The sequence below is a fragment of the Chrysemys picta genome, chromosome 2 (assembly GCF_011386835.1).
Source record: "Chrysemys picta bellii isolate R12L10 chromosome 2, ASM1138683v2, whole genome shotgun sequence".
Lineage (NCBI taxonomy): Eukaryota > Metazoa > Chordata > Testudines > Emydidae > Chrysemys > Chrysemys picta.
In genome coordinates, this window is record NC_088792.1 from 87,287,348 (window position 1) to 87,313,324 (window position 25,977).

At 42.5% G+C, this 25,977-nt stretch overlaps 1 protein-coding gene across 2 annotated transcripts in view; it reads right to left on the reverse strand.

Annotated features, from left to right (window-relative positions):
• Positions 1 to 5,245: 5,245 nt before the first annotated feature.
• The window catches only part of GLB1 (galactosidase beta 1), an 84,147-nt gene continuing 63,415 nt past the window's right edge, over positions 5,246 to 25,977 (reverse strand). The window contains exons 14-17 of one of the 2 annotated variants that reach the window (XR_010599171.1): positions 25,047 to 25,178; positions 18,453 to 18,552; positions 15,745 to 15,984; positions 5,246 to 8,230 (exon numbers count right to left, since the gene is read on the reverse strand). Coding sequence is in view for 1 of the 2 variants with exons in the window: in XM_005278567.4 (XP_005278624.2) it covers positions 7,970 to 8,230; positions 15,745 to 15,984; positions 25,047 to 25,178 (633 nt within the window). In the remaining variant the exon portion in view is untranslated. The remainder of the gene's footprint in view (positions 8,231 to 15,744; positions 15,985 to 18,452; positions 18,553 to 25,046; positions 25,179 to 25,977) is intronic. The other variant, XM_005278567.4, reaches the window with a different exon arrangement.

Below are 25,977 nucleotides of genomic sequence, written 5' to 3' on the forward strand. Positions count from 1 at the left end.
GGAGGCGCCACTCCAGGGGTCGCTGGGGCACTCACCTACAGATACTGCTAGGGGAAAAACTTCTGGCACCAGTGCACATGGCGAGCATGCACAGCTATTGTGGAATACACATGAGCAATCACTCGAAGAACTTAGCGGTATTGTTGTTGGGGTCTGCCAAAAATGGTCTTCGCTGGATCCAAAAGCACCTCATTGATAGGTAACACAACTCTGGTCCAGCAGCTTATGTTATAATTCCTTGATCTCTTCAAGTGGTATCTGCAGAACATTTGCCACCTGTTTTATGTGGTCCTGAAATTGCTGGAAATCATCAGCCACAAACAGTGGTGGAGGCATAACCACCTCATATGGAGATGACAAGGATATAGAAGTTGGAGTGGTAGCCTCTTTATCTGCCCTGGCTTCCTGCTCCTCAAATATCTCATCCTGAGGAATGGGCCGGGGTGAAGGGGATTGTGTGTGTGTCTCTCTCTCTTCCTGGTGGACAAGACTTGGAGCCTTGGAAAATTGTTGTCTGTATGCCACCCGGCGTCCCAGTATGGCCGTTGTGGGGGGGCCATATGGGAGAGGAGGTGGCATCTAAGGCTAGTCCCACCACCTATGATACCCAAAAGTATTGTTTCCCTTTGCAGGGAAGTGGCTTCCTGTATGGACAGGTAGGAGAGCCCTGTATTGAGATAGAGAGCACCTTTCAGTCTCTTCTATCACTGTCCTTTAGATGTGTCGTCCAGTGGAGGAGCCCCAGCCGAAAAGGGTGGTAAATCAGGCAGTACCAGAGATATACGGGAGTACAGTGATTGAGTGGGTCTTGGTACCAAGCAGAGCTTGGTACCCATAAGTAGTGGAGACTCCAGTTCATCAGCCACCAATAAATCCTTTGAGTATCTGAATTCTTGTGGTACCGAATGAAGAGTCGGTACCAACCTGACAGTATATTTGTCCCTAGGGTAGACAATACTAAAGATTTAGAATGCACCAAGTTGGGTGCTGATGGGGTCAGACATTTAGGCTTGCATGGTACCCATCTGGGGAGGTACTGACAGTAAAGCTGAGTTCTACAGTACCAGTCTGGAAGAATGTTTCTCCTTGCCTTCTTTGTCATGAGTCTCAGTCAGAGTTGTTTTTGCTCTTGGAACTTCAGGGCTTTCCAGCCCTGCTGGTACTGGAGAAGTTCTTTGCCTCTACCGTACCAAGATGAGATGTTGAAGCTTGTGAGAGGTTTTTTAGGAGGAAGTTCCTTAGGAAGCGAGTCAGAGCTCCTCTTCTTATGACCTTTCAAGATCATGTCTGGAGTCTTTCCCTTACCAGGGAGAGATGAGCCAAGGTCAAAGGGGCATTGGATCTGCCCAGAGACCAGTGTTCAGGGGAGTTCTCCTCAGCTGGCTCTGAAGCAAGCTTAAGGGAGCACGCCACCTTTAGTAGCCTCAACTTAATCTCCCAGTTTTTCCTTGCTTTGGATTTAAGGGCCAGACATAAGTTACACTTTTGAGGCAGCGAATGCACTTGGGGTGGGATAGCTTCCGGCAAGCGAGGCAGCATTTCAACCCCAGTGAGCTGAGTATGCCCTTCCAATGAAGGCAAGACTCCCGGAGGGAGGGGAGAGCAATAAAATGGATCATCTCAATTTAGCTAATCTAAAACTAAACTACAAGCAGGAGAAAAAAAACTTTTAGCTGAGGCAGGCTCAAAGCAGACACACTAAAGCTCCATCTCAAGCCACAGCAGTTGTAAAGGGACTGAGAGCAGTTTCCCACACAGCCTGAAGGCGGGGCACAAGACTGTGTAGGGCATATGTGCGGGCTGAATGGACACTGCTAGCAAAAATCACTGATCGAAGGTGTATGGGGCACCCGTGCACCTGAAGTGGAGCACACAGAGACAACCATTTCATTCAAAGATTGCACAAAGCTTTAAGACACATTAAGTAAACATCACAACACCACTATGAGGTAGTTAGATAGGTATTTCTGTGTTACAGAAGGGTAACAAAAAGGCAGAGAGAGGCTACAAGGACTTGGACTAGGTCACATAGCAAGCCAGTGATGTAATTTTTGAGGACTGTAATGTTTCAGTTATATGTGCGGACATAAGTATAGTTTCTGCATATAGGTTAAGAAAGTGATTCTGACTTAGGCCTTGGCTACACTTACCCGCTAGTTCGGCGGCTGGCAATCGAACTTCTGGGTTCGACTTATCGCGTCTAGTCTGGACGCGATAAGTCGAACCCGGAAGTGCTCGCCGTCGACTGCGGTACTCCAGCTCGGCGAGAGGAGTACCGCGGAGTCGACGGGGGAGCCTGCCTGCCGAGTGTGGACCAAGGTAAGTTCGAACTAAGGTACTTCGACTTCAGCTACGTTATTCACGTAGCTGAAGTTGCGTACCTTAGTTCGAATTAGGGGGGTAGTGTAGACCAAGCCTTAAAGAGACATTAAAGCAGCTCCTAAAATCTGTTCTGAGCATATCACCAGAAAGGAGAACTGTACCACATCTGACAATAGGCATTTCATCATGGTCTAAGTCCTATATGTTCAGATTAATAAAACTTGTAATATTATCTGTAACAGTGCCATCTGATGTCTCCTAATAGGGTTATAGGCAAGAGAAGTAGAAATAGAACCCAGGGCCCCCACTTTACAGTTCCCTTCTCTAACCCAGTGGTCAACAAAGTTTTTTGATCACGCACCCCCTGCCATCCCAAGCAAAAAATAAAACCCGCCCGAACTGCCAAAGCGGCGCTGCTCCGGCGACGCTCCTCCTGCCGTGCACCCCGAAGGATCCTCTTGCTCACCCCCTAGGGTGCGCGCACCCCACTTTGGAGACCACTGTTCTAACCAACAAATCACAGTCCACACTGAAAACAGCAATGAGTGGGGCAGGTATATAGTTGAAATTATATCCATTTCCTACATGTAAAACATCATACCCTCCCTTGCTCCTAATCCTTGTTTGTATCTGTCAATATTAGATTGTACGGTCATTGGGGCAAGGCCTTTGTGAGGCCACATGTTGAGTAGAGGCACAAGGTAATAGGTATTATATTATGCTTTGCACACAGCGTAGAAAATAAAGCCAAATGATCTGAGAGATTTAACAGTATCTCCGGTGGCAACTGTTACAAGAGCTACGTGTTTGAATTTTTCACCGTTAACCTCCCAACATTTATGTCCCAGCACATATTTTCTTTCATGGCTGGGAATGATTTGCCATATGGCTGCCATATAGTTAAAGTGCTGAATCGCTATAAAAAATATATTTAAAGGGAAGTGCAATTCTGTGAACACTTGTACCCACAAAACCCACAACCGGTGTGAAACTCATTCTGTTCCATTCCGTAGGCTCAAAACGTGGCTCTGATGTATTAATAACACTTAACCATTTATTTAACTCAGAGTACATGTTCCAAGACGTGTACAGACACAGGTGCCATGAAAAACACTGGGAACACTGTATCCCAAAAATTAAATACTCCAGGGGCCAACATGTGAAAGTCCCTAAACCATTGGATTTTGCATATGAAGGACTGCACATAACAAAGAGGTTAACCACTTAATATGTTAACTTTAGGGGCTCTCTATCCAGCCCATCTTATCTGGAGCCTTCTGAACTTTGAAAGCAACAATGGCCAGAGTATCTGGAGGAAGGTCAACTGCTAGTAAAGGGGAAAAGACTGTTACAAAACCAGAACACTGAGGACTGAAGGACCTTCACTAGGAGAGGCATCATTCCATTCCTGTTCTCTCTTCACATGAGTCTCTGGACAGGGACGTGAGCACAGAGCCATTGACTAGAAAAAAGACAATAACTGAAATCAATAGCCGTCACCACTAGGTGAGAGGGCATATAGTTGCATTTCTCCTGAGTTAGCCGCTCCAGACACAGCAACCATTCCTGGACCTCCGCAGCCCCGTCTGATTGTTCTGGTTTGCTTTAGACCAATCTTATAAATGCAGCTATTAATCAAAAATGTTCCTTGAGCACCTTATATTTAGATATACTAAACCTAGTTCCTCCCACACTACTCTAAGTGCCCTGTCACAGCTCTGATAGAGTTCCCCCAGCTGAACATTCACCAGGCTGCTGGGTGCTCCTAAGCTTCCCTTCGACTGAGTGGGCTATAGCACTGTATCTTTTCTTGGTCTCTCTGGCATGATTCCGAGGACCAGACTCTCTGTCTATTACCCCTTCAAAGAAACGGGACCTTGCAACCCAGTTGCCTTAGGTCTCCAGGACCACTGCTGACCCCCCAATTTCCCAATAGTGTAAGCACACCATTTCCTCGAGTTCCAACCTTGTGGGTACTCTGCATTTACACTCCATCTCTTCCAGGACACATGGTAGTGGAAGCAGACAGACACATATGCTTTGTAAGGCTTCCAAAATCCAATTGCTCTTTACTTTAGCTAGTGCAAGAAATAGACAAACCAAGACAAAATATTACAGCTGTATGCATTTCCCTGTCTCAGTTTCCTCACCGCTTGAGCATTCTTTGGTTTTAGGTCAGAGTCCTCTAAGGAATCCAGGATCCCTCCTCCTGCACATGGCTTCTTCTCTCAATCATGGAGCCTCTCTCTGCTGCAGTCAGGTTCCCTCTTCCTCAGATGGTCCTGCAGTTCAGGAGGACCCCTCTGCCATGAAAGCATGCCCCTCTGCTCCTGCCCAAGCTTCCTTGTCTCTGCGAGTCTCTCCGCCCAAGTTGGCTCGGGGTACTTCTACACAGCAAAAGACCCCACCACTGTAGCACGTCTCAGACCCTGGGTCAACTGACTCCCCTCCTCAGGTTTTAGAGCCCAGGCTCTAGCCCAAGCCTGAATGGCTACACTGCTATATTTAGCCCTGCAGCTGGAGCCCAAGAGCACTGACCTTATATTTAGATATACTAAACCTAGTTCTTCCCACACTACATATTTTGTTCTGCTTGTGGGAAAATTCCACTGTTCCAAACCCTAGTTCCCACGCAGTGAGGTTGGATAAAATTGGATTTACCTATGTGACCATCTCATCAAGGTTTAACAACTCTCCATTGTCCCTGATCCAGGGGATATGTGACACAGTCCGACATCATATGGCTGACTCCATATACATTGAGGGATTCAATGATACAGCAATTTCATCAGATCAACTAGAATTCATAAATTGTGAGATTACACAAGTCCTCACGTCCTCATCTTCTTTCTCTTTGCTCTCAGCATGCCTACAGTTGAGGGAAGACTCCCTCTTTAAAGAAAGAGGCTTTACTCACTTTGGATAAATTCAAAGGAAACAAGTTGATAGTTTATTAAAACATTTTAATGTCACTATCTCAATCCTTTGTTCTTTAAGGCTCCTCCTTTCATACAGAGTTTGCAAGACTGAATTAAAACCAAAGAGGAGCAATAAGTAGAGACAGAGACTGCTATAGAAAGCCAGCTTTCATTGACAGCAACAAGAAAAGATTCTGCATGGTTGCAAACAAAAATCAGGCACTTACATCATGATTAGTAATTAACTGGAACAGAATGGAAGATACCAACAAGTGATTTGTAATATGTTCCCAAAGTAAGAGTGAAAACTATTGGACGCAAAATCTTCATCTTCTATGGCATTAGATGACGGAAAATGGGAATCTTCCAGCCCATTTTAGAAAACATGATCACGTTTAAGGCCTATTTAAAAATTTCTCCTTAAATTTGCATTCAGTAGTCGGTTTCATCGTGACAATGTGTCACATCACAGCTCCATGGATGTTCCATCTGGACAGCAATGACACACTTAGGCCCTGATCTGATCTCTCTTACAATAGTGCAAGTTAGAAGCAACTCCCTTAAAGTCAGTAGTGTTACACGGACATGAAACCAGCATAAATGATACCAGAAACAGGCCCGTAGGCTGTGTGCGCCCTGGAAAACTGAACCTATTTTTACTGACCAGCTTGCACTGGTTTAAGCATAAACAGTTTATTGAGTTCATACTAGCCATGCTTACTTACTTGTGTTCTGAACCATTGCAGTTTTGCTTCATGCCCACTAAAACCACTTTAAAATGTTCTGTCTAAACATTTTTTGGAAAGAAAATGCCTTTTTGACTATGTGGATTTCCCCGCCCTGCTTTTGTCGACATTTTCAGGTTTATGTAAAAAAATCAGTTTGGGGGTTTACAAAGAAAAGTTAATTTTGTTTTTGTCAATTTTTCTCACAAGAAAAAGGTCATAATTTGCCAACGCGCTCCTAATGTCCACTGTACCGGAGTCAAGTAGCCTCTTTAAAAGCAGGCATCACTACCTCAGGGATTGGGAAGATCATGTGGCTGGGGGGGGGGGGGGGGGGGCGGAGGGAGGAAGTGGGTGAGGTGACCAACTAGAACTGCAAAAGAAACAATCTGGGGTTGACAGTATGGGGACAGTCATGGGTGGAGACAGGAGCAGGAAAAGGCGGTCTAGAGGCTGAAGCCAAGCTAGAAAAAACTGCAAAAGGCTGACAAACCAGCTGAGACCCACAGAGACCAGGCATTGGGAGAGAACCTGGGAGGGGGTCACCAACCCTAGTGGGCCAAGGACGAGACCTAGAAAGAGAGACAGTGACAGCAAATCCAGGAAAGGACAGTAGGAAAGACGTAGAGAGACAAGCCCAGGGAGATGAAGCAAGGCATGTAAGTGGACTTTCTCTACCTGTTGTACGGTCACCTAACTAGAACCCAGAGTAGAGAGAACAACTGGGTTCTCCTATGGCACCAACTGGAGGTGGCGTGGAAATTCCTCTTCAACTCCGCAGTGCCTCCAGGAGGAGGGCAAGTGGATATCCCTGTGGAAGGGATTACCAGGTCCAGGGAGGGGACTACTGAGCCCCAGCGAGCCCCAACTTTTGTAATTTTATCACAACTCTTGTGTTATTGGGTATTTTTCTAAGAACCTCCGCTCCTGGAGACTATTACATGAGGCTCAGGTTTCATTAAAAGATATCTAGCTCCCATGGTTGCAGAGAAAAGCTTGAGAACATGACTCAAGTGTACCTCAAAGACTCAAATACCAGAAGCCAAAATGGGGGGAAAAAGTTGTTTTTTCTTAAAGTCTCATGATTACACCAATATCATGATTTTTGAATGCTAAAGTCAGGCAAGACTGTAACGGGTTCAAAAACCCTGTTTGTGGATTTGTTTTGTTAATTCCAAAAGGAGTGGACTTTGTCACTTAGCCAAACGGCTAAATCATGCCAGTGCTGGGAGCTGGAGGAGAGTCAGTGAGTTAGCCCAAGGGGAAACTGAGGCAGACCTGTGACCAGAAGCTACTCGCTAACATCCACATCAGTGCTGTTTCACCATTTCAGCTGCAATGCACTCTAGGTACCTACCCCATAATTCCTGTCACAGGTCCAAGAAGCAGCAGATTCTGGGAGAATTCTGAAGGTCACTGGGAAGGTTTCTAAATTGGGGGAAGAAGGCGGGGGGAAGAGGACTGACCATGCTGGCAATAAGCTACTGCAGACTGAAACAGTAGCCACACTAACCAGGTATTTAAGCCTGGAGGAAAACAAGTCAAATCCAAATGGTACTTGGCACACACAAACCCTTTGGATACTAGTTTGTGGAGATTAAATGTTTATAAGCGTGGTAGTGGGGCCACTCAGTTCTTAGCAAGGTAAATTTCTCTATGTTCACAAGAGATGGTAAAACGACTAATTTAAGAGGTTCCTTTTCATGCACTCACAGTTCCCAAAGCTATCTCTTTACTAAGACTTTGATGTTAAATATTATCTTCCATCTAAGTCAAGTCTCATGCACAACAACTTACTCTAAGGCTAGAATCTTCACTTTTAAAGGAGACCCTGTATTTAGTATCTCTTGTTAGTAAACAGCTATGCTTTCAGTGCTTTGAAAAAATTTCCACAGTTAAACATACTAATCGATTTTTAACACTGATTTTCCCTGCGAAGAATGTAGGATTTGAGGGTGTGGGGTAGAGAAACAGGAGAAGGTAAGGGGACACATTCCTAAATAATCATAGAGGGTCCAGCCATAAATCTTTAGTGAACAGCTTCCAGTTGTTGTTTTCATACTGCAGTGTTGCGTTGATATCAGGTTTGTCTACAAATTCTATGGTACATTTCTGAATGCCACAAGGAGACTGCTCCAGCTCCAACACTGTGATATTGTTCGGTGACGATGAAACGAGGATGTTGCTTGGAACAAATAGGGTCACTTGAGGACCACGGACTGGCCAGTAACGACCGAGGTTAAAGCCATTGATCCAAATTTGTCCCTGCCAAAAGACAAAAAAAAATTTTTTTAAGTCAAATAAGAATTATTAAATTAATAGCTTACTTAACCTCTACCATCCTGAGGACAGGAATTGAGCCTTCATGTTTCATACAATGAAGCACTATATTTTCACACTATATATTGATCAGGCTAAAATATGCTGGGATTTAAATCCTGATCAAAACACACTTTAAAAACAGGCAAAACAATCATAGTTCCTTGATTAATTAAAAACAGTGTCAACATTTAAAAATGAGATGTTGGAAGAAAATATACCTTTACTAAAAAATGAAGACTTGCATGCCAAGAAAATAAATTAGTAGTATCCATAAAACACCAAGGAGACAGAACTACTGTGTCCCAGACCAGTCAATACTACTTGGGAAGCTTGAAAAAGTGACTCTTGGCAAGTTTAACTGAAGACATTTGGGAGCAACAGAATTTCTGGATGTTGCATTTGTGTCTCACCTGAAGCCATTCTCTGTAGAGCTCTGTGAAGCTCAATATTTTAGTTGTCAGGAGCTTCTGGCAAACCTTCCTTTGGTTTTATTTCAAGAGGGAGCAATATAATGTCCAACCCTCTCCCAGCCCTGAATTTTGCTTTAAGTTTCAGGTTAAAACAAACCTGAAAACAAAATATTTGCTTAAAGGTAACTGGTAAAGGGGAGGGGAGGTGACTTGTTGAAAAAGTGCACTGAACAATGATCAGAGTTTTTGCGCAAAAAAAGTAATTTATTCGCAGCTTGTTTTGGATATGAGAAATTCAGACGTTTCCGACCCTCAAAGTCTCTATGGCAACAGGAGAACTTGATAAATAACATCACGAAAGAGAAACCTGAGCAACTGTGAAAAAAAAGGGACAGTTTAGCTAGACTGTTAAACTGTTTTCAGTGGGTTTTGTTGTTGTTTGGTTAAAGTCAAGTTCTAGTGACCACCAAGACTTAGGAGAAAAACTAATACTCTTGTTAAAGTTGAAAGACCCAGACCATGTCTGGTAATGCGAGATCTCACACAAGCATCTGAGACATCCAAGAAGCACTCTTGCAAAAAGAGGGATGACTTGACATTGTTGTTTCTAACGTAAAAAAAACAAGCTTAAGAAAGCCTTTCAAAAAAATTGCATCTTTTAAACACATCAAGCAGGAAAAACACCCCCAAGCTCATGATTTTTAGAAAAATCATCTTAGTCATCTTTAAAACGGTGACGTTTCATACCATTTCAGTGGAATTGTAAACGGACCCACATTCACTCAAAACTGAACCTCGGTTCATGAACATTTTGACTGAACTGGGCTGTTTTGAGTTCATAACAAAAAGGAAAGTTCCACGTGTTTTTGAGGTTTAACATGCCACACAGCTCCAATCTCTCACGAATGCACTTTCTGTGTTAATCAGATACAGGCTCAGAACACTGGGACTTCAATGGATGAGAATTCAACAGGAGCAGGTGAATTAAAGCATCAATTTTTTCCCCATATAAAATATCCTTAGCCGTTAAGACTAGGGGAAAAAACTATGAGATGCATGGCACAAAGGCAGAATGATGACTAAATAAAAGGGTTTCTATAAGGCACTGGGAAGGTAGGACTTTAACAGCATCGTTGTGGCTTCCGAAAAACTTAGGGTACGTGAAATTGCAATTAAAAATGAAAGGTGAGGAAAATGTAGCAAAGTCTCTCAAACATAGATTAGTAGAGTATTAAAAAGAAAATAGTTATATTGCAGTTGTGTTTCTGTAAATTTATTTCAAATCTTTATAAATAAATTATGTCACATTCATAATTTTTCTCCAAGAGACGGTAAATTCCCAAATGAGGGTGAGTTCAACTTTCCATTTGCCTCCGTGGCCTAGGATCCTATCTTGCTCTGTTTTGCCAAGGTGTTGTTAAACTTCAACCCCAAACATTTTTTTTTAATCAAATTAATCTCATTCTGTGGCTTGTTTTTGCGGTACGTAGGGGAAAAGAAAATATTCTGCCCCAGTGCTTTGCTTCTGTGATCTTTTAGGGTGAAAAATGGCATTAGAATTGCTGTAAGTTACTGTTCCACGCACAAGATGAATTCATTACGGTAATGTGAAATATGCTCTAGCTCATTGAGAACTTGTGGGTTGGTGCAGGACTTAGTGGGGGAAATTCTAAGACCTATACAGAAGGTCAGATGAGATTAAAAAAAAATCATAATGGTCCCTTCTGGTCTTTAAGTCTGACAGTTTACTTCATACAATTTCTTGGAAAATATGAGCTCAAAGGTTAATTTGCAAGGAGCTGTTCTTAAGTTTACAGATCACGTATGCAGCATGGTTATGAAATCCTATGTCCATATATGCCCCCAAATCTACTAATTTATAACATCCATATAGACTAAACAACATGTTATACAAAATAAAAACAGAAGCAGCAGCAATTAGAAACAGAAAACTTCCTTTATATGACAAGATAGTTGTTCACAACTCAGCAGTAGTTTCTAGTTCAATATCTAAACTCTGAAAACCCTTTAAGCCATACCATTAAGTTCTGCAACAGACAGGAGCCTCTAAACCACTGTGGTTTAAAAAAAAAAAAAAATACAGCACACTTGATATTCTACAACACAGCAACAACTTAACTTTGCACTCAGTCAATTACAGCCTGTGCAATTTTTTAGGAGTAAATTCAGTACCACTGACAGGTGCTAGATTGACAGTCTTAGACTTTTTAAAAAATGTATCTTTATTATTTTTATATAAAATATTAAAACAATGAAACAAAACATATATAAATACAAGCACAAGATAGAAATAGCATATAAAGAACAAATACAACATTCATGATTTCTAAAATCTGGGGGGAAAAAACAAAAAACAACCTGTAGAGATCATGCAGGGCATCAATTATTAAAGTGACTAAATAGATAAATAAGTGAGAACATAACCTATGAGTATTGCGGACTAATATATACTAAACTTCAAAAAATATGCAATAGTTTCATGAGTAACCAGACATCCTCATATTTTTTTTCAAGCATTTCTATTAGACAGTGTCATTTTTTCCATTAATGCAGTAATAAAGAACTCACTAAGCCAATCTGTGTACGACTGAGGAATTGCAGAGCGCCATTTTCTCAAAACAACTCTTTTGGCCACTAATATAGTTACTGCAATCCATTTCTTAATGTTAGTCTTACACATTTAAAAAACAACAACAAATGTTCAAGAGTACTGCATGAAAGAAAAAGCCTGCCAGTGTAATGATGACTGACCATGCACAGTACGTTGCTATAGCGCAGAGTTGCAACTATCACTCATTTGGAGGGAGGTACTTTTATTTAGTCTTATTTTCATAGCGATTTTAAAATCTCACCTCATGATGAACGATTGCTACTTGTTTTCAATGAAGTTTTAAAATGTTACTCATTCAAACTAAGATTGCCCAATAATGGCTATGAAGTATGCAACAATTTCATAGCAGAAAACTATTTTCAACTTCTACCAATACTGTATTATTTTGAAGGCTCCTGTGGACTTGATAAAAATGTCAGAAAAACCCTTACAGTCCTTCATGAACACATTCACGGTTATGCATATATAGTGTACCATGACATCGTATAGGGCGGGTATGTGGAATCTTTGACCATGATACTAATTCCACTGAATTTTCAGGAATCTTTCAAATCACATTACTGTCATTCATGGCAAATACAGAAAGGTTGTGGAACCTACCTAAGAAGCATTAGGTGTTGGAACAGAACCATTTCAAAGTGCCAAACAAAAACCCTGGATCTAAGTTCATCCAAAATTTGAGAGTTAGTAGGTTTTGGAATCCAAATCAGAATTTAGCAATTGGCCTGTGTTTCAATTTGTGGGGATAAAACAAAAGATCTGGAACCTGTGAATGGCCTGAACTTTGAAGAGTGAAAAATCAAGATCCACATTTTCTTTTATAAAGACACATCATTGTGGTCATTCTGCTTCCTTCTTTGAAAACAAATATCACCCTACATGTCCTTCTCTAGATGCGAGATTAGCTCCAAATCAGCAATCAGCAACTGGTGTACCTGCATCCCTGCAAACCCCAAGTGTTGCTAAGGAAAGCCATGATTTGCATCATTGCCTGTGTAACCCTCAATCCATGCAAATCACTGCTTTTCTTGACTACAGTAGGGGCTTGGGCTGGTGCAGCTACACAGGTTGCTATAGCTGAAATCCAAGTTAGCTGGGGCTTATCCAATTCAGCATTAGGCATCTCCACTGCTCCAGTTTCCCCTCTGAGTCACCCACAGGCTTGTAGGTTGCTGCAGTGCTCGCATGCAGGAGTCTTTACTGCATTGCAGCACTGAGTTGACAGCTCTCTGGCTAAGTCAGAGTTCACCACTTCCGGAGCATCAAAAATAAAGTCTAGTGGCAACACACAGTCTTCTGCCCTACACTCTTCCAGGTCACAGCAGTTCCCTCCGAGGGTCTTAGGCAATCTTCAGCCCTTCCACCAGGCTCAGCTTGCTGCCTCTAATTAATCTTCCCACATCTCACAGTAGCAGCATAGAAGGGGGCCAATGCCCACAGTCTCCTACAGGTTCCATCTTATAATTAGGCTATTTGCCCTTAGTCACTCAAGCTCTAGCCTTGTCCTTCAGTTTTCCCCAGGCCATATTCCTCCATAAGCCTTCCTCCAGCTTCCCCTGTATATAAACCCCTTTCCCAGGTCTCTCAGCTGAATCTTCTCCCAGCAGTCTCGCTCCCCAGGCCCTCTGCCTGGGAACTAGGGGGAACCTTCACCCTGCACTTGCTTTCTCCCCACCTCCACTCTCAAAGTGGGCTATTGGCGCTCCTTATGAACTTTGGATGGTCACTTGACTGCCACCCCCAGGGCTCATTCCTCTCAGCTAGGGAGAAATTCTGGTCTTGTCTACACACAAAACTTGTACTGCTTTAACTATACCAATATAGGTAAAGTGGTACAGAGCCTTGCAACCCAACAGGACCCGACTACAAGTGTGGGGTTCGGGTTGGGCTGGAAACCAGCCCACACTCTCAGGCTCAGGTCAGCTCTGATCACTTCCTCCTGCCTGTGGGGTTGGCACGGTGGTGGCTGCATGCTCTGCTCCTGCCAACCACTGCCACCTCACTGCTCTGTGTGCTGCCAGGGAAGAGGCGCTGCAACTCCTCATCACACTTACTCCGTAGCACACGCCACACAGTCAGGTGGCGGCTGGCAGGAGCAGGCCACGCAGCTGCTGCTGCATCAGTCCTAAGGGCAGGAGGTGGCTGGCGACAGATTGCAGGCCCAGGATGACCCCAAGCCCACACGACAGCACTGGCACAGGTTCGGAGCGGGATGGAGTAACTGTTGGGTTTGGGTCGGGACTGAAAAGACTTAACCCTTTTGGATCAGGTTTGGCTTGACTATGCTTGGGTCGGGTTCAAGTCCGGGTCAGGCTTGAAAATTAGTCCTGGGCAGACCTCTAAAGTGGTACAACCCCTCTAGCGTGGATGCAGTTATAGTGGTATAAAGGTGATTATACCAGTATAGCTTATTCCCATAAGGGAAGGGGAATCAGCTGTATTGGTATAAGGCATCTTTATACAGCTACAGCTGCATCCATATTAGGGAGTTGGGTCTGATGTAGCTACTTCGATAGTCTAAATATATCCAACAAAATCGGTACAAAACAACCCAAACCCAACTGTGCAGGCCAGGAAGGGCCAAGCCTTGGAGCTGGCACACTGGGCCATTCATGTGTCCTGGGATCACTGAACTGCTGTTCCCAGGTACAGACAAAGCCAGACTATCTGAAGAGTCCATTTTTTAAAGTGAGGAGCCTGCTCAGTCAGGGAGGGGGACATAAAATTGAACTGGGGAAGGGAGGGGGAAGAGGATGCTAAACCAATCCAAGTGATTTCCTTGAGAAGATCGATAACTGCTGCATGCCACCAGCTCATATGCAGTTTCAGCTAGGTGGGGATTTAAAATGGAGTTCTAAATCGCTATAGAAATGGGGGCTTGTAATCAAAACAAAAAGGGCCCAGCTATACTATGGGTGCAATTTCCATAAGCACTTAGCATTGACCTCTTGCACCCCCTGAAGTCAATGTAAATTCTACTACTGACTTCAATGGAAGCAGAGAGAACAGTGAGAGCTGTTGGAAATCCCACCCACTCAGGTTTAACCATGCCAATTTATTTATTTAGCATTTGTGTATTCGCCTAGCCAAGCATTAGCGTTCTCAGTGGCCAAGTGCAGCTCTCAGAGCCCACCACTGAATTTGGTTAGCAGGCACTCCTCGACAATGGGTAATCATTGTTCAACCTGCACTGCAGCTTGGACTGTCTCAAAGACCCCAATGGAGCTGGTTGGTTGCACAGACGCCTTGCCCAGTCTGGAATCAGTTAAGAAGGACCTGACGACGTAGCAGGTTGAAGCTGGGCAGGCGAGCAGTAGGGTCTGTGACGAGAAACTGATTGGTGGTTGGTGTTAAACACCAGTCTTCCCGCCACAGGGACTCTGCTGTCACATCCTGGCGTGGCAGCCGTGATGAAAGATGTGTAGCTGGTGGGCTACAGAGGTCACTGAACAAGGGAAAGCTTGGATCGGCATGTATCTTATCAAGCAGCTTGCTAGCTGCAATCGCCAACCTGATGTAAGGGGCAGCAGTGTGGCTCCGAACTGGAAGCCAAGCCAATGTCCAGTTGTCAGACACGATTAGGGATTTTTACATTCCAACGGGATTTTTTTGTGGGTAATGAGGGTGGGTTTTAGAATCATTTAGGCAACCTTGTTACAAGTTAGGTCATGACTGTTCCTGCTGGGACCCTTCCCCTGAGCTAGCAAGTCTCATCTTCTGACTGTCAGAATTGTGTGCTTTGTTAATGAGCAATTTTTAATTTTTTAAAAAAGGCTAAAATCTCCATACAAAGACACTGGATAATTTTCTCCGCTCCTCGGCATGAAGAGTTTTTCTAGCACCACTTCAGCAGTTATGTCCTTTATTACTTCTGTTCAGCCAGCCTGACTCCACTCTTGCTCAAGAGGCCAACTTCTAGTACCTCACTTTCTCCAGAACAAGCAGCCTTTTAAAAGCCTGTATTCACTTCCCTTCTCCAGAGGGCAGCTCTCTCTCCATCCCCCCCAAGAAAAAAAGACCCAAACTGAATGCCATATTCTAAATGGGCCTCACCACACACATCTTTGTGTCCTACTCACTATATCTATAATAGCTGCATACTTACGTGGCACATCACTTGCCTAGCCAACGTCACTGAATGACTACTTAATATGAGCTTCCCTCAGCTTAGTTTGTTATCCCCAGATTTATTCAAGATTTAGGTAAATTATATGATCCACAGACTAGTCACTTACAAGATCTCAACATCTCTGAATATCATTTGATATATGTGAGTGACCCTTCAAAACTACCTCACTGTTGTTACGTGGTCCTCCCCTATTAGCGGGCTGTTCTTGACCTTTAACAACAATTTTAAGGTGACTTTAGAATCAGATTCAGGTTTTTTGGTAAACATCTTAGAAAAAGAAACCTACCTTTGTCCAGCCAGGAAACTTGATATAGGTGTCTTGGGGTAAATCGGGGATTCCACTGGGAATAGAAAGTCTGCCAGTGTAAAAAGCAGGAGCTGCATATCTTGAGGGATTACCACCAGATGTTTTTGATTCATCACCTCTGCTATTTAGGCCATGGCCCACCACACTGTCTATGTCTAGGGGGTAGATCTCCCAGTCAACGAGTGTAACTTGGCCAAGAGATAAATTTGACACTAGACCCTGCAAAGAAATTAAAGATGTTAACAAAATCAATAATCTCATCTCATTACAGTTATTTACCTCCAACTGTCCTGAGTACAAAACAGATAAGAGAAATAAAAACTTGACTGAACTACAGTAGTCACCAGTATTGCCAACCCCAAGTGTTCAAAACTCATGTGTCAGGTCCCCCAAAATTAAGGATTAGTTTAAAAAAAGCAAAAACCAACCCCCCCCCCAAAAAAAACCCCTAAAGAAACCCCTCATTTTTATTTGAGGTCTGGGTTTTGAGCCTTTAGGATACACTTGGGTCACATTTTCAAGCTTTTCTCTGCAACCATGGAGGCTAGAAAACTTAGTGTTAAAATCAAGCTGCATTTTTCACAATCACGGGATTCCAGGAATTGGCGCATTAAGGAAATCACAAGAGCTGGCAACACTGAGTCACTCTACATAGTAGTAGAGACAGTGTTATTTGTTTCCTACAGAACTACTGTAGCTCGTCCACAGTATCACAAAGTCAGGGCTTCAAGGCTCACCCTGAGCCAGCAAAGTACTTATGTATGTGCTTAACTTTAAGCATACTAGTCCATGTTACTTCAATGAGACTGATGTGCTTAATGTGAAAAATGTTATTAAGTAATCATGCTGAAGTGGGACCTAAGTGAGGACACATTTCATACATCAGAGGTAGATTCAGAAGTTTGCTTACAGAAATCAAATCCTCCCCTACCCACAAAAGTTGGTACAACAGTTTCTATTACAGTATTTGACACTTAGGTCACACCAATAAAACCTTCCCATGCAGACAAAGCCGCAGGGTTGAATTTAAATTGATATAGTGAGATAAGTATAACTCCTAACGTAGACACACTTATTCCAGCATAAGAATCGTCTTTCAGCATAGTTTAAACCCCTTCCCAAGCGACATAAGCTCAACTGAAAAAAAAAAAAAAAAAGCCTCTCTTACACCAGAATAAGAGAGTGTCCACACAGGGGGTTATACTGGTAAAGCTTTCCTATGTAGACAAGCCCTTACTCTAATAAACAGTCTGAATTCAAGTCATATGGCATATCTTTGGCCAGGTTTTCTGAACTTGCTTGCCTATATCCATGTTTAGGCACTTAGATAAGGAGTAGTCTGACTTTCAAATGGTGCTAAGATCCCGCAGCTCCTAATGAACATTTTGTCTTTTGTTTTTATCAGCGCCTTTCTAATATGCATTAAAATAGAGAAGCGAGTTTTCCAGGTAACATACAGCAAAAGATGTAGGAAGCACATACAACCACACTAGATGTGCTTCCTTCCTTTGTTTCCTTCAGCAACAAGACATAGATCAGCAAATGCAAAACAACAGATATTTTGAGCTACTTCCCCAAAATCTAGATAATTCCATTTCACATTGTTAAACCTTAACCAAAAAAGGAAACACAAAAGCTACCTTATTTGCTTTAAAAATGTAGGCCTTTTTGCAAGGTTTGTGGCACAACTCCCTCAAGTTTAGCTTTGAGGACAAAGGTATTTTAAAAAAGACTAGACAGTTAATTTCTCTTAGTTTCCCCAACTGATATTGTATAATTCCCCCTAAACCCTTGCTTACCACAGCAGAGAGAGTCCCCTCTGCAAGAAACAGTATTACACATTTTCCATAGGTATCTGGAAAATTCTAATCTCTTCTCTATGCAAGGATCTCACTTTTCTGCAGCCTCTGGTGCACACACGGGTTTCTTTTCATACCATACATGTCTACTGAACCTGATTTCATTCCTAATATTTAAATGCTGAATCCCGGATTTTTGTGAAAAGCTCAACTCAACCATTACCTATGGAAGCACAACTGGCTCCTCCATAATTCATCTTCTAAACTCAATTTTGTTATTTTACAATCTAGTTCCCAGTAAAAAGGGGTACACATCCCCCAGACTACCAGCACACTTGTTACCCTTCTTGGCAGTCGTGGGCTCTCACACCCATCAGATAAAGGGTGACGCACACTGGCAGGGTAGCACAGATGGAACTGGCTCTACTGTTGCCCATGCAACACCTGTTCAGTAGATAAAGAAAGGACTTCAGTCTGCCGGACTCTTAGTCCACCAGCTTCCACAAGCACCACAGATACACACGTGCACACATTTTGCCCAGGCTAGGATTTAAAGGTGTATTGTTAGCTCAATCTAACTAGTAACTTCTAAAACTCAAGACAGGACAAGTAAAATTGTACTTCGGCATGTGCTAAGCTGGTGAAAGCTTGGAGCCTAGGCAACTTACCAAGCACTGAAGTACTGCTTCCTTTCTCCTAATTAGAGTTTTACCAAGGTTAGTTAGATTGGACTAGCTAACAGACTCCAGCACTATACCCTTAAACCACAAATTTCCAAAACGTATCTCAGAACCGTAAGCACCTTAAGTAACTAGACTCCTTTAGAGGGCTCTTGAAACCAGAGTGGCTGAACTGGAGGAGCTAAAGGAGACAAAAAGAGGTACATACACAAGACTTTCCAGGACACAGTGGAGTGGTCCCACTTCATAGTCTGACATTCTCTGTGCTGTTGAGGAGGACGAAAGTCTTGAGGAAGAACAATATCAAGCTGGAGTGGAGGGAAATAATCCTAGAGTTAAGACACTCCTTCCATATGATGTCATGTTATCCTCTCATACTGAGCATAACCCTTTGGGGGAGGGGACTCCTGTTCCTAGGAACAGACAGGTAATAGTAAAGGGGGATTCAATTATTAGAAATATAGATAGTTGGGTATGTGATGACTGGGAGAATTGGTTGCTGGATGCAAAGGTTGCAGATCTCTCAAGACATCTAGACAGGCTTATGTGCAGTGCTGGGGAAGAGCTGGTGGTTGTAGTACATGTAGGTAGCAATGACATCCGGAAAGCTAGGAAAGAGGTCCTGGAAGGCAAATTTAGGTGTTAGGTAAGAGATTAAAGTCCAGGACCTCCATGGTAGCAGTCTCTGAAATGCCTCTAGTTCGACATGCAGGCCCAGTTAGACAGGCAGAAAAGCATGATCTCAATACGTGAATGAGATGATAGTGTTCAGAGCAGGGATTTAGGTTTATTAGGAACTGGGGAACCTTTTGGGAAAGGAAGAGTTTGTACAGGAAGGATGGGCTCCACCTAAATCAAAATGGAACCAGATTGCTGGCATGTAAAATTTAAAGGTCACAGAGGAGTTTTTAAACTAAGAGGTGGGGGAAAGCCAACAGTTCGGACAGAGACATCCTTTAGGGGAGGATCTATTAACAGGGATTCTCTATGTCCTAGTAAAGAGGAGAGGATAGAAGTTGGTAAAGAACAAGTAGAAGATGAAGAGAAACAGTCAAACAAAAAGGAGTTCCATTCAATTACACCATAGGAAGGCAAACAACTAAATACGGATACATTTTATATGTGCTTTTATACAAATACTAAAAGTCTAAATACTAAGATGTGTGTACTTGAGAGCCTGGTATTAAATTAGGATATTGACATAATAGGCATCACAGAAATATGATGGAACGATGATAATCAATGGGACGTGGTAATACCAGGCACAAATTATATAGGAATGATGGAGTAGGTCATGCTGGTGGGGGAGTGGCACCATAAGTGAAAGAAATCACAGAGTCAAATACTGTAAAAATCTTAAATGAATCAAACTGTACCACAGAATCTCTGTGATAGCTAGTCCATGCTTGAATAATAAGAGTAAAGCAGCATAAATATACTATCAACTACCTGGCCAGGATGGTGACAGTGATTGTGAAATACTCAGACAGATTAGAGAGGCTACAAAAATAGAAATCACAATAGTATTGGGGGATTTCAGCTATCCCCATATTGACTGGGTAACATATCACCCCAGGACAGGATGCAGAAATAAAATTTCTAGACACCATAAATGACTGCTTCTTGGAGCAGCTATTCCTGGAACCCACAAGGGAGAGAAAGTTCTTGATTTAGTCCTAAGTGGAGCACAGGATCTAGTCCAAGAGGTGAATATAGCTGAACAGCTCAGTAATAGCGACCATAATGTAATTAAATTTCACGTCCTTGTAGGGAGCAAAATACCACAGACACTCACCACAGTAGCTTTTAATTTCAGAAAAGGGAACTACACAAAAATGAGGAAGCTAGTTAAGTGGAAATTAAAAGGAACAGTCACAAAAGTGAAATGCCTGCAAGCTGCATGGAAACTTTTTAAAAACACCACCATAGCTATATGTATATCCCAAATTAAAAAACAACAACAGCAAGATGACCAAAAAAATGCCACCTTGGCTAAACAACAGAGCAAAAGAAGCAGTTAAAGACAAAAAGATGTCTTTTAAAAGTTGGAAGTCAAATCCTACTGAAGAAAATAGAAAGGAGCATAAACTCTGGCAAGTCAAGTGTAAAAGCATAATTACACAGGCCAAAAAAGAATTTGAAGAGCACTAGCAAAAGACACAAAAATTAACAATAATTTTTTTTAAGTACATCAGAAACAGGAAACCTTCCAATCAGTGGGGCCACTGGACAACTGAAGTGCTAAAGGAGCACTCAAGGAGGATAAGGCCATTGAGGAGAAGCTAAATGAAGTCTTTGCATCAGTCTTCACTGCAGAGGATGTGAAGGAGATTCCTACAACTGAGCCCTTCTTTTTAGGTGACAGATCTGAGAAACTGTCCCAAATTGAGGTGTCAATAGAAAAAGTTTTGGAACAAAATGATAAATTAGACAGTAAGTCAGTCACCAGGACAAGATGGTATTCATCCAAGAGTTCGGAAGAAACTCAAATATGAAACTGCAGAACTACTAATTGTGTTATGTAACCTCTCTCTTAAATCAGCCTCTGTACCATATGACTGGCAGATAACTAAAGTAATGCCGATTTTTAAAAAAAGTTCAGAGATGCTCCTGGCAATTACAGGCAAGTAAGTTTTACTTCAGTATCAGGCAAATTGGTTGAAACTATAGTAAAGAACAGACTTATCAGACACATAGATAATAATATATGGAGGTATACCTATCTCATAGAACTGAAAGGGACCCTGAAAGGTCATTGAGTCCAGCCCCCTGCCTTTACTAGCAGGACCAAGTACTGATTTTGCCCCAGATCCCTAAGCGGCCCCCTCAAGGATTGAACTCATAACCCTGGGTTTAGCAGGCCAATGCTCAAACCACTGAGCTATTCCTCCCCCCGTCCCATGAAGATGATATGTCAGGGAACAGTCAACACAGCTTTTGTAAAGGAAAATCGTGCCTCACCAATCTATTAGAATTCTCTAAGGATGTCAACAATCTTGTGGACAAGGACGATCCTATTGATAAAGTGTACTTGGACTTTCAGAGAGCCTTTCACAAGGTCCCTCACCAAAGGCACTTAAGCAAAGGAAGCAATCATGGGATAAAAGGGAAGGTCCTCTCATCGTTCAGTAACTGGCTGAAAATAAGGAAACAAGGGGTAGGAATAAAAGATCAGTTTTCACAGTAGAGAAAGGCAAATAGCAGGATCCCCCAAGTACCTGTACTGGGACCAGTGTTGTTCAACATATTAATTATGATCTGGAAAAGAAGTAAATAGTGAAGTGGCAAAATTAGCAGATGATACAAAATGACGCAAGATAGTTAAGTCCATAGCTGACTGAGAAGAGTTACAAACGGATCTCACAAAACTGGGTGACTGGGCAACAAAATGGGAGATGAAATTCAATGTGGGTAAATGCAAAGGAATGCACATTGGAAAACACAATCCCAACTACACATATAAAATGATGGGGTCTATATTAGCTGTTACAACTCAAGAAAGAGATCTGGGAGTTATTGTGGAAAACATCCACTCAGTGTGCAGGGCCAGTCAAAAAAACTAACAATGTTAAGGACCAAGATAGATAAGACAAGACAGAAAATATAATGCCCACACTTCGAATACGGCATGTAGTTCTGATCATCACATCTCACAAAATGTATATTAGAATTGGGAAAAGTACAGAGAAAGGCAACTGAAATGATAAGGGGTATGGAACAGCTTCCATACAAGGAGAGATTAATAAGACTGGGACTGTTCAGCTTAGAAAAGCGATGGCTAAGGAGGGATATGCTAGAGGTCTATAAAATTATGACTAGTGTGAATAGAGCGAATAAGGAAGTGTTATTTACTCCTTCCATTAACACAAGAACCCGGGGTCACCCAATGAAATTAACAAGCAGCAGGTTTAAAATAAACATAAGGAAGTACTTCTTCACAAAAACACACAGTCAGCCTATGCAACTTATTGCCAGGGAATGTTGTGAAGGTCAAAACTATAACTGGGTTCAGAAAAGAATTAGGCAAGTTCCTGGAAGATAGGTCTGTCAATAGCTGTTAGCCAAATAGTCAGGGATGCAACCTCATACTCTGACCAACCCTAAACCTCTGACTGCCAGATATTGGGACTGGACCACTCGATAATTGCCCTGTTCTGTTCATCCCCTCTAAAGCATCTGGCACCGGCCACTGTTGGAAGACAGGATACTGGGCGAGGTGATGACTGGTCTTACCCAGTACGGCCATTCTGATGTTCTTATGTTAAACCTAAATCTGGTTTAAATCCTTTTGCTCTGCATTATCACCATTATCAGATCATTCTTTCCCTGTCTATCTAGTGTGACAAAGTTCCTCCTCTATCTTGGTGGGTCCTGCGCTTATTGGCGGATTTTCTTGCCTCAGAGATTCACCATATGGGTTGGGGAACAGCCCAGAGACCTTCCTCTCTGGAAGAGCCCACAGTCCAGGTCAATTGGGAGGTTTGGGGGGAACCCGGGCCCACCCTCTACTCCGGGTTCCAGCCCAGGGCCCTGTGGACTGCAGCTGTCTATAGTGCCTCCTGTAACAGCTGCATGACAGCTACAACTCCCTGGGCTACTTCCCCATGGCCTCCTCCAAACACCTTCCTTATTCTCACGACAGGACCTTCCTCCTGGCGTCTGATAATTCTTGTGCTCCTCAGTCCTCCAGCAGCACACCCTCTCAGCTCCTAATGCCTCTTGCTCCCAGCTCCTCACACTCAAACCACAAACTGAAGTGAGCTCCTTTTAAAACCCAGGTGCCCTGATTAGCCTGCCTTAACTGATTCTAGCAGCTTCTTCTTAATTGGCTCCAGGTGTCCTAATTAGCCTGTCTTAACTCATTCTAGCAGGTTCCTGATTACTCTAGTGCAGCCCCTCCTCTGGTCACTCAGGGAACAGAAAACTACTCATCCAGTGACCAGTATATTTGCCCTCTACCAGACTCCTGTACCCCACTGGTCTGGGTCTGTCACACTAGGTTATTATAATTTGCATCTCACCATCCTGGAAGACAACAACATCAAACTCTTAGTCAGGATTCCATAAAATATCCACTGCCTAATATAACTGAAGACAGTGAGCAACATCCACTAGATGCGGTACATTGACAAGTCTCAGATGTTCTTTGGATAGACACATTTAGAGAGCGGTCTCCCCAAGCAAGTCAAGAAAGACATTTTATTTTTATTTATTTTCATGTATTTAAAAAATCTACTTCCTCCTTCTGCACACATGCCTTTGCTGAGTAACCACGTAATCTCATTGCTGTGGCACCTTCTCTTCCTCTAGCCTTTCTCTAGCGGTTTGCTTTTGCCCTCACATCTAAATTGGGCTGTAAGTCTTTGCCAAAATCTTAACAGCACTGTGAGGTGCCTAGCTTACCTGTGGGGAGGGGCTGCAGAAAAGACAAGATCTTGATATAAATGGTCAGGATTACCTGATGCCACAAGTAGGGCTACGGAAACCCCATTTTAATGGCCAGATGGTCAACTCCTGAAGCAGACTGGAGATGAAATTAGTTTTCTTCCAAAAGTCATGCTCATGCCAGCGAAGCATCACTAATCTGACTGCAATTCGCCGTAATCCTGCCAAACAGCTGTGCAAGCCTCCACTCAATGCAGCTCTTCTAAAGAACTTCCATCTTGGCTTGCAGCAGTCCCATTTCAGACCTTGGTCTCTCCCAAGTAGTGACGGCCAGTTGTGTCACACTGTACTATAGTTTTTTGGTATGGGTAAATATGCCACTAGGGAGCACCAAATTCAGACTCTTGAAACCCACTGTAATCTGCATTTGAACCTAGATCTCCAGAAGAGGATTAAAGTCTGAACCACTGCACCTCCAAAGCCAAGCTACCCACATTTTTGGGTCTCCAATAGTTATTCTTGCAGTTTGAGCCACAGATTCCCTTCGACGGGCAAAGTGGGTTCCTGGCCACTGCTCCATTGTTATTGTATTCCAGTAGTAACCAGAGACAATCAGTGATCAGGGCCCTATTGTGCTAAGCACAATACAAACATAAAAAAGGTAGTCCATTCAATACAGCACAAACATAACAAAACGGTGGTCCTGTCACTACTTCTCCCCCATCTGTAACAGAAGTCAACACCAAGCTTGATACTCACCAAAATTCATATGATAGCACTTCCCCCGGTTCATGTTAATACAATGTTGGGACATTACTAATGATGAATTACAGTTCAGAAGTATGCTTTAGATAAGCACCCAGAGGTTCTGAGATTTATAACCAAGCCTTATCTCATCTGCTCAAACCTGGACTGGAAATTTGGCAAGATAAAGCATTTGCATGAGGGATCCTTCTTGCAGGGATGCTGAAAAATGCTGCAAGAGTGCAGCACTTGCAACTGAACCAAGACATGTCTGGACATTCAAAAGTACTAATTTTATATATAAAATCTGAATTTGCAAACTCCAGTGAGCTTGAGTTCTAAATGACGTTTCAGCTGTTTTGAATTCATTTGAACTGGTTCATGCATCCTTAGATGATATGTCAGAAGACTCAACACCTCTTGAGAGCCCTGTGGGTGATATAAAACCACCAAAAGTTAAAGGGTGTCTGCTTTTAATGCCACTTTGACCTCAATGAGAGCAGAACTCATAAGAAAAGTATTAGTTGTATTCTGAGTTAGGTATGCACCAGCATATTCCCGAACCCTTTGCTCTTACTATTGCATTAAGGTTTTCTTCTACCAATAGAAGAAAAGCTGATCTCTGGTGTGCTTTGACAAGTTTAATTGTATAATCATTAGTGACTAAATTTACCTTAAAGTCATTGTTGTATCTACCATAGTTTACTCGACCCATGTTTTCTACCAACACATCCAGATTTGATCCAGCCTTCCCGGTTATATTTATCGCGTATGATTTGCCTCTTTCAAGGACGCCCTGAGGAACCTGTAAGCATAACACCAAAAGGAGAAAATAACAAAGCTCAAACAGGAGACAAAACACAGGCTATTACACTGGGTGACTCATTTTTGAGGCTTACCAGCTTGTACAGAGGAAAATATCCCCCTGCTCAACTCAACCCCCACAACTATCATTTAAATTGGTCAGATATTCAGCTACGTAGTGTTTCAGTTATTCAAATAATGGAAAATTATCAGTTTCCTCAAAAGTGTGGTACACTTCATTCACTAATTCTATTGGTTTTGAAATTTCAAAGCTCTGCAAGGCTTTTCATTCCTAAAAAACTCAACGAGTTGTGAAGGTCTGTTCAGATGACTGAAAACAGTTTGCACACTTTATAGGTGAAAATATGACTCATTCTCAGATTAAGCTCTGATGCATTTTTTTTTTGTAAAAACACTTTAAGATTCTGAATAGAAAACCAAACCATAGTTTGATTTTGCCAATAGAGACTACTGTTTACAGCCTTGATGTATTCTATAGAAAACAGGGTACGTTAAAGAAATATTAATGCAATATGTTGGAATAAAGAATGAAAGCTAGGCTTTGACAGTCCATAAATTGACTTTTCTCCTTATTGAGCAGGAACAAAGCTGTGCTGTACACAGTTCAAGGAGGAAAGTGGGGGAGGAATCTACATCCTGTAAAAAAAAATTTTTTTAATTTGTGGTCAATAACCCAATGTCACAAGAAAAGATGTAGACTCAAGTTTCCTGCAATAATCAATTGAAACAATCTGCAGGAGCTGATCAAATATAGTCAACTTCTGATTTGTATCAAACCA